This window comes from Gymnoscopelus microlampas, assembly GCF_963454915.1.
Source record: "Gymnoscopelus microlampas genome assembly, chromosome: 4".
NCBI lineage: Eukaryota > Metazoa > Chordata > Actinopteri > Myctophiformes > Myctophidae > Gymnoscopelus > Gymnoscopelus microlampas.
The window spans coordinates 57,358,339-57,368,338 of record NC_139941.1 but is presented as its reverse complement, the minus strand read 5'-3'; the positions used below and the strand labels follow the sequence as shown (position 1 = coordinate 57,368,338).

The window sequence follows — 10,000 nt, the reverse complement described above, 5'->3', positions numbered from 1 at the left end:
TGCATAAGCCTGCAAGGTCATCAAGGCTAGGTCTAGTGCTACAGGCTGAGGTGGAGTCTGAAGAGGAGAGTCTCCAGATTACAGCGGAAGATTGGGAGTGAATCTACAGTTCCAACTGCAATAGGGAGTTTGTTCCACAGTTTGGGAGCCAGAAGTGAGAAGAGTCTAGGACGTGTGGAGCGTTGTCCAGTGTGTTTTAGGGAAGGTAGAAGGGTCTAGGACGTGTTATTAATGATAATGATATGTTCCTATGACTGGTATATAATAATAATGATAATGATAATAATAATCATCTTTTTTAGGAGTGGAGCCCAAAGTGAGACTGAAGTCAGAGACTCCCCCTCGTCGTGGTGAACACACTCACATGCTGAGGTGCAGCAGCTACGACTTCTATCCTAAAGTGATCCTGGTGACCTGGCTGATAGGTCAAGAACCTTTGACCTCTGGTCTCTCCTCTACCGATGAGCTGTCTGATGGAGACTGGTACTACCAGTACCACTCCTACCTGGAGTACACACCCAGGTACACACCTAACAGACACCTACACATAGAAATACACACCTCTACTGGTACTACCAGTACCATTCCTACCTGGAGTACACACCCAGGTACACACCTAACAGACACCTACACATAAAGAAATACACACCTAATAGACACCTATACATATATTCTTTAAAAATAAAACAAGTGTTACTCACTTGCTGAAAATGGCCCATTAATTGGTAGGCTAACACACACACACACACACACACACACACACACACACACACACACACACACACGATTCCTCCCGAGTCCCGACCATGTTTATCACCAGTCCACTCCAGACACAACCACGCAGCAAGCTCGTCATCGTGCACTCATGACGAACACACACAGAGACCCGCACACGAGCGTGTTATATATGAATACACACACAGGAACACGCTATAACGTGTGTATCTCGTTACTAAGTTTCTTCTGCCTCTTACCATCCTATTTTTTCTGCATTGGGGAGGGAATAGTGGAATACACAATAAACACTAGAGCGGAGGAGAGCCCAGCGGGGCATTCACGCTCCTACACAAACAGAGTCAAACAGTTTTTTCCCAAAAAACTAAGTATTAAAAGATCAATGGATCAATGTGTTGAATCGCGGGGCGTTTCAGCGTGTAGATCGGCTACTTTCACAATCTGTCCTAATGTTAGTGCTAATTAACAGCTGCTCACTCACTGCCAGACCGGGCGGGGAGGAGGGGCCGCTTCAGCTCTGAGCAGATCCACATGGACACACATTCTACTTCATGATTATTTTAAATATCATGAAAATATATATTATAAACTCATCTCATCATTGCCTATAACAATCTAATGCTAGGGTGCCTAATTCTAGTGTGTGTGTGTGTGTGTGTGTGTGTGTGTGTGTGTGTGTGTGTGTGTGTGTGTGTGTGTGTGTGTGTGTGTGTGTGTGTGTGTGTGTGTGTGAGATACAGATCAGGAGAGAAGGTCACATGCATGGTGGAACATCCCAGCCTGACCGCGCCTATCAAGATGGACTGGGGTCAGTTACTGTAATGTGTTACACTACACTCTGTTTTAAGGGTTAAAGGATTATTCTCTATTTGTACCTGAAGGCATAGGCGGCGGGTGAGCCCGACATTTGGGAAGGCTGCGCGCGCGTGCATGTGTCCCCCTCCCGCGCGCGCGCGGGAGGGGGTTTACCGCGGATAAAGTTACTTTTTGGTTACTTTATTTCGATTTTAGAGTTAGGATTAGATATTGACCAATTTATACAGAGCCCCAGGATGAAAATTGAATAATGCTGCGCACATTTATTATATATAATTTGCTCAATTTCAAAAAATTTCCAGGATAACATTTGGGAAGGCTTAGCCTACCCTAGCCTTACATACCCGCCGCCTATGCCTGAAGGTATATTTGTTTTGCTGAAAGTAAAAACATCAATCAGCTTAGTTTACTAATGTCTGCAGATAATCATCAATTATAAAGGTTTGAATATGATATAATATAATATAATTAATATAATATAATATAATATAATATAATATAATATAATATAATATAATATAATATAATATAATATAATATAATTAATATATTAATTGTATTGTCAGATTTCTCCACGTCAGAGTCAGTGAAGAACAAGGTGGCCATGGGAGCATCAGGTCTGGTTCTGGGTCTGGTCATGTTCCTGTCTGGATTCATCTACTTCCAGTGGAAGAAACGAGGTGATTAGCATGTTTAATTAACATGTTTAATTAAGTATTATACTACCAGTGGAAGAAACGAGGTCAGATCAACAGAGGATCACATGACATGTGGAACCCTCACAGAAATGCAAACAAACAAACAAACAAACATGTAAAGCCACAACCTAAACTGGTTTATATTGGTTTAGAACCTTAACCGGTTTAGACCAGTTTAGATGACCTAGTTAGAGGTCAAAGTGTGTTCTATGTTGTCACATTTAGCTTTAATACATCAGTGTTACATTTAGTCCTAAGAGTCAAATGTTCACATTAGTTCTGATGCAACATGTGACCCTGATGACTGAACCCTAATGTTGTTGTGTTGTTGTGTTATTGTGTTGTGTGCATATTTATGCATTTTATAGAGAAATACACACATTACAGTACACATAGGATTTATTTGTGTGTGTTTTAACTGTCTCTCTTCTTCTTCTATCAGGTCGTATTCTGGTGCCGACAACCAATGACGACCTTTAGACTCCTCCCACACACCCAGGTTCATTTCCTCTTTCTTTTTACTAAACTTTGTTTTTTTGTTTTATGTATAAAAGTGTATAAAAGTATAAAACATACACAAAACAACATGCTTGTGTAAGAAGTGAAACAACTAGCCTGGTAAACCATCCTGGTCGCTTGAATTCACATTATCATGTGTCTTCTGCTTCATTTATTATAATAATGAATCTAATAATCACATTTAATAATCAAATGATTTGTTGTATCAGACAACACTGATGACAATGTGGTCAGATGGGGGGGGGGGGGTCCTCTTGGTAAACTGTGTAGTTTGGACCATGGGGGGGGGCGGGGGGTATACCATTCATCATCAATGAACATGTTTGTCACACTGCTGTCATGTAGACACTAGACAGCAGTGTGACTGCATGAGTTTAGATCAGTCAGGAAGTGAAGAGACGACACAATGCAGCCAAACTCTGAACCAATCATTTGAACACAACATGTCAGTGAACTGAACCCAATGATTCAGTTCATTGAACACAACATTTCAGTGAACTGAACCCAATGATTCAGTTCATTGAACACAACATTTCAGTGAACTGAACCCAATGATTCAGTTCATTGAACACAACATTTCAGTGAACTGAACCCAATGATTCAGTTCATTGAACACAACATGTCAGTGAACTGAACACAATGATTCAGTTCATTGAACACAACATTTCAGTGAACTGAACCCTATGATTCAGTTCATTGAAAACACTGATCATTCCATCACTATCAGGATCAAAGACAGAACCTTGTGGTCCAAAGGAGAGTGTTCTACCAACTGAGCTGCCCTTCCTACTAAGATACACTATTGACAAAGTATTGGTCAAATGTTGTTTGAATGGACTGAGTTGTTTCTACTTTGATGGTTACTGTAGTTGCAGGGAGGCTGCTGGGAGGTTAGGTTTTTAACTAGTTTACTTATAACTTGTTCATGATCTATTAACTATTTAAAGCATAGTTTTAAATCATTAAATCATTAACCATTAACACATATTTAACAAGTCATGAATAACACATTAACTAATCATTTGGGAATGATTAATTCACTATTATAAGGTAGGGTTATTCTAAAGTGTTAACATGTTCACACAGTTAATACATTCTGATTCTTATTGGTTTATTGTCTTTTCACAGAACACCTGGGTGTGTTTTCAGAGAAGCAGAAAGTCATCGCTGCCCCCTGGTGGAGAGAGGAGGCAATACATGTGTGTCCATTCAGCTTTTAAATAATCATAACAGCAGCACAATGATGACATCATCAACCTTTTAAATAATCATAACAGCAGCACAATGATGACATCATCAACCTTTTTCCCAGATGTGTCTTTTAAACAATTAAAAATGCTAATTGGCTAGCCAAGGCTAACGATAATTAGTGTGGAGACTTGTGGAGTCTTTTTCGTCCAGGTCGACGTGGTTTTGAGGTGAGGTTAGGGTTAAGGTTAGGTTTGTATACATAGTTTTAGTGAGGTTAAAGTCATTTATTATGTAATCATTTATAATGTGTGATAATTAATGTGTTACGATCATTATGACATCAGTCCCTGTGATGGGTGGACCTGATCCTCCAGGGGTCTGGGGTGATGGGTGGACCTATATCCTCTAGGGGTCTGAGGTGATGGGTCCACCCAAATTAGACAATGGTGGGCTGCCATAGTCTAGGAAATGAATGGGAAACACTGATGACATGCAATCATTTATGTTAAGCAATGATTTATATGTAATCATCACTTATTTGTTTTAGCTCTTGCTCATTTGATTTCTCTATGTGTCTCATCTGTTTAAGAAAGTAGGAAGCTGATATATTGCACTTTTACCTTAGCCCTAGGTATACTCTTAGTTGCTTGTTTTAGAAGAGAATGCACTTCAGACTTCTGGTGATTAGTAGTTTTCTTGGCTACCTATGTTGAATGCACTTATTGTAAGTCACTATGGATAAAAGTGTCTGCTAAATGACTGTTATGTAATGTAATGTAATTTACAATATGTAATTATGAGCAGGGGAGCAGATCTTAGGGCGAACCACATGAAAAGACTTTCTGGAGGGAACATCAATAATATCACCAACATAGAGCTAACACTTGGACTAATAATGTTCACAATGATTACAGTTTGTCTGACATTTAGCATTAAAAAAAATCACCAAATCCATGTTCAATATATGAAACAAACTATAATGTTATGATGTAAATAATCCATTAGAGGTTGACATCACATGATTTAACTACAAACACATGAACATGCCTCCATGTTTAACTGCAGGTTTTACAAACATGGATTCTTTCACATTAATTCAAATGATTTGATAAATCTAAACTAAACAGTCAGATGACCTCTGCACAGCAGGGGGTCTGACAGGACACACTGAGTTAATGATATTTACAACATTTAGGTTTGTCTGTTTATCTGATTTAATGTTGATGAGTTAAAACAGACAACACACACACACACACACACACACACACACACACACACACACACACACACACACACACACACACACACACACACACACACACACACACACACACACACACACACACACACACACACACACACACACACAATGTGTCTAATTCAGACGGTTTAGATATTCCTTGGTCAGTAATTATTTATCTTTATGTTTTTCAGCTCCACTGTTGTGTTTCTATCGTTCATATTGGCTGAACTTCACTCATTAAACTAGTTAACAGCTCTGTGGACAAGTGATGATGATGAAGATGATGAAACTTGTGGATGTATTTATGTGGTAATTGTTGATGATCAGGACACACGGGTGGCAAAAACAAAACCTTGAAATATGTATTTTAAATGATATAATATATTTCTAAATACTTTGTGTCAGACATGTCCCCTCTTTCTCCCTGGGATCTGCACCCCTGACCATGAATGGTTTGAAGTTTAGCCGTTAGATTGTGGGTTTCATTTGCTTGGTTTGAATATCAATAAAAGAAGGAGAAACATTGTGTCACATTGAGTCACTTTGACTTCCACAAGGTCACACCAAACCCACTATTTACAATTTCCAATACTTCTACTTCTACTCCACTACATCTCAGAGGCAAATACTTTTACTCCACTACAATTATTTGAAAACTTTAGTTACTAGTAACATTTTAGATATACATTATGACATTATGAAACATACATTAACCACTTTAGCCCTATTTTATACCTAGGCTATTTGAAAATAGCCGATCTACAAGCTCACAACGCGTCGCATCGCGACGTGTTGGGAGCTTGTAGATCTGCTATTTTCAAACATTTTAGTACTTTTACTTTTGGTAATTTCAGTACATTTTCATGCCACTACTTTTGTCAAGTAAAACATTTGAGTACTTTTTCCACCACTGGTCGTAATCTACGGCTAACTGTATAGATGGTTTACAGACAAACTACCATAGGCTAGTCTACTTCAGAACGACCAGAGACGCAGGGCATCACCGGCTGGCTCCTGTCCAATGAGCAGCTCTCCACCTGGAGCGCACACTGTCCCAAATCTACTCACTATTAAATGGTGATTATTGAATTATAGAAACAAGAGGAGGCTCACACACTGACAAAAGATATTCTATTGTCTCTGGACTTCATTGCTGGCATCTCACACCTGGCTGTAACTTTTGGTAAAGCCTTTTCTGTCAAGAGCACAAACCTTCCTACCTTATTGATGTTTTATTATAGAATGCTGATAGAATGAACACATCAGCTGTCGGGGTGCTGGGTTTAAAGAGGATCATGAAATAAACCACCTGGCTCTCATTGAATTCAAGTAATTTGTCAGGGTTTCCTTTGCCTCCCAGTGCGTAACGTAACGTTATCTCTCTCCTTAGAATAATGTGCGTTTTTTTCCTAGGGTAGTTAATACCCTCACAAAAACATGTAGTAATCCTGGACTCTATACCGCCTCCCCCATGACAGCCGGGGGGCGCCTGATGGAGGAGAAGGGAAACTTCTTGTCCTGCACAAATCTCATGATGAGGCCCTTCATTTTTTGCAGGCACACATCTGGATCTGAGTTCATCAGTTGAGGGTCCAGGCATACCAAATTGAGACAGTGGGGAACTTCAGTGGGCATTTTAGGAGAATGTTCTGACAAATCTTTGACAGAGCAGTCTTGCTATCTTTCATGAAAAGTAAACCATCACGTTCACTGCCTGACATTTCCTGCCAAAAGTACAAAAACATCAGAAACATCAAATAAACTCTTCCTACACAATTGTCTTTTTAATTCAGTTACAGTAAGTCAACTGCTTGTCTAAACAAATGTTGTAATCACTTAAATCACAATTACTTTACTGCTGAGTTACCTTGAGGGCAGCTGTAGCTCCCATGCCAATGCCCCCTTGCTTTGGATGGACCCAGAGCGTTTGGTCTGTCACATCCAGCTTGCAAAGCTTTACTGGGGAAACCTCTAGGACGTCTCGCTTGATGAAGCGTCTGAGAAGGCTCTGAAAACAGAATATAGTATAGACATATATATATATTTAGAACAAGGTATTACAGTCATTTGGAACCAACCCAATGAATAAAAGCAAATCACTTTATTTAATTGCTTGTCTCCTCTGTAATTAATGGTGCATGAATAAAACAAATTCAATACATGTGCTATTTGTAGTAGTCATTAAGTCTACCCTGATCAGATCCTCCAAATCCTTGCAGAGGAAAGGAATCATTGGGGCATCCGTTTGGTACTTGGTGAGAAATGGCTGGAAGGATCTTGCCACACTCATGAAGAAGTGCATCTTCTCTAGGGTGAGGGGATCCATCCGGGCTGCTGCAATGGTGTCATGAGATGCTGTCCTTTGGTTGGGGAGCTTCTTGGTTTTAACCTGGTCAACATAGGTGACAATACGTGGCCAGATCTCTATGGCTCTCTCTACTGCTGGCAGGTTTTCCAGCCAACGATGCCCACAGAATGGCTGAGGAAAGGTATTCGACTTGGTCACCAACACAAAGTCTTCCCGCCTTGCGGGTGCACAGTGAAAGAGATTATGGAGGGATCTGAGGACTTTCTCCACTTCCCACACCACAAAGCCATTCTTAAATGAGTTGTGCATGGTGTACTCCCAACGATTTGCAGTTGGGCTCCACCACACTGCTCTTTGTGTTCCTCTTGTAAGAGCTCAACACATTTCCAATTAACATTGGGCCCATCCATTGATATGGAGAGCATGTTACTGGAATCCAGCTCCTTTATACCTTGCTGCACATTTGGGAAAAAAAGAGGACATTACAATTATACATTTTATGTGACAAGTCATCCACGCTCAATTAATTTATTTTTCAATTAATTTATGTTTATAATTGTGATATCGTAGCTTTGCTGATATCTAGAATAACCACTGCAGTATTTCAGGTCACTGTATCTTTATTAGCTTTCAAGTCTCGTGTACAGGAACCGGCTTGGGTAAACATGCTGCTTCCAAGCAGCCTTCACTGCGCATGTCAGAATACTATCTAACCAGGGGCACCAGACTTAGTATCTGGTGCCCTCCTCCGGACTGGAGTGATAGAACAGGTTACAATTATCAGGATATCACAATAATTATTATATGGACAGTGCAAAACCAGGGTAGCTAACAGCTAATTTATATCTGTCGTCCCTCAACAGGCAGGTAACAGCAAATATACATAAGTTAATCAGTGTAAGCTAACACTGAATATGATAAATACCATGAAGACAAGGCAGTCATTTTTGCTAATTTTAGTCAAAGCTTGAGGATGGTTTCAAACAACATTAAGTGGTGGAAATTAACTAAGTGCATTTCCTTGAGCAACTTTCACTTGTATTTGGGTTATATTGCAGACTATCTATGCTTTGACAGTACTGGAGTTGAGTACTAGTCCACCACAGATAATATTAATTCTTATAATATCAGAGATTCTTATATTATTGCAGTGATCAAAACCATCCATCAAAACAAGACTCATGGATCATTTCATTATGATACACACACACACACACACACACACACACACACACACACACACACACACACACACACACACACACACACACACACACACACACACACACACACACACACACACACACACGAAAACAAGAAGACTCACTCCAAAACCAACTCACCCCAACTCAAAAAGGAAAACTCACCCCGGAGCTAGGAACACTCACCCCAGGACCTGAGAAAACTCACTCCGGAACACTCACCCCGGGGGTAGGAAAACTCACCCCAGAAAAACTCAATGGTGTAAAGTACAGTGAGTTTTTGTTGTGTGGGTGGGTTTAACTTTTCCCCTCTACACCAAGTCTGTATGTTTATAAAAGGCACATCTACCGGCTTGTGAGCTTTCCTTTTGTGTGTGTGTGTGTGTGTGTGTGTGTGTGTGTGTGTGTGTGTGTGTGTGTGTGTGTGTGTGTGTGTGTGTGTGTGTGAGTGAGACGCAGTCAGTGGGGCAAACGCAGTCCGCACCAAAAAATAATTACGATTCTGTCCCTATCGGTACATAACTCGGACGGCGCTGATTCGACTAGCAGACCATCGGCTGGTCGTTGCGGGCACTCGCGCCTGGAGGCGCTCGGGCGCAACTCCTCAGCCTCAAGGTCTGCTGAGTCGGCGCGCCTCCGTCATGGTCCAAAAACTATACTTTATCGGCAAAAAAAAGTAGTCCGCGGATGACTGAAAATTCCCCTCTTAAATAAAGCCATTTATAATGAATCTCGCACAACTGATTGATTATATAGTTTTCTTTTCCACAAAGTTAAAAACCATTGGGGTGAGTTTTCCGGAGTGAGTTTTCCTAGCAATGGGGTGAGTTGGTTTTGGAGTGAGTCTTCTTGATACCACACACACACATTACATTACATTATTACATTACAGTCATTTAGCAGACGCTTTAATCCAAAGCGACTTACAATAAGTGCATTCAACATAGGTAGGGAACGAAACTACTAATCACCAGAAGTCTTAAGTGCATTTCCTGTAAAAACAAGCAACCAAGAGTATATATACCTAGCGCTAAGGTAAAAGTGCAATATATCAGCTACCTACTTTCTTAAACACATGAGATAAAATAGCCAAATCAAATGAGCACGAGCTAATACAAAAATGTATCGACTAAGCAAGATCCAATACAGCAATACAACAATAGTTCCTACAACTAGTTAACAAGTAGGCCAGGTAAAAAACACACACACACACACACACACACACACACACACACACACACACAGCGTGCTGGGACCAAAATTCAGCTCTGGGATTTAAAAAAAACAA

The 10,000-nt window shown here is 40.3% G+C and overlaps 2 protein-coding genes across 2 annotated transcripts in view; both read left to right on the top strand.

The window, feature by feature from the left end:
• Positions 1 to 10,000, top strand: part of LOC311044508 (H-2 class II histocompatibility antigen, E-S beta chain-like) — a 246,425-nt gene that overhangs the window by 87,712 nt on the left and 148,713 nt on the right. The gene's annotated exons all lie outside the window — the stretch shown is intronic.
• Positions 1 to 10,000, top strand: part of LOC311044155 (H-2 class II histocompatibility antigen, E-S beta chain-like) — a gene marked incomplete at its 3' end in the record, with an annotated part of 56,513 nt that overhangs the window by 5,733 nt on the left and 40,780 nt on the right. Inside the window, exon 4 of the mRNA XM_084055574.1 lies at positions 303 to 522. Coding sequence (XP_083911700.1) covers positions 303 to 522 — 220 coding nt within the window. The remainder of the gene's footprint in view (positions 1 to 302; positions 523 to 10,000) is intronic.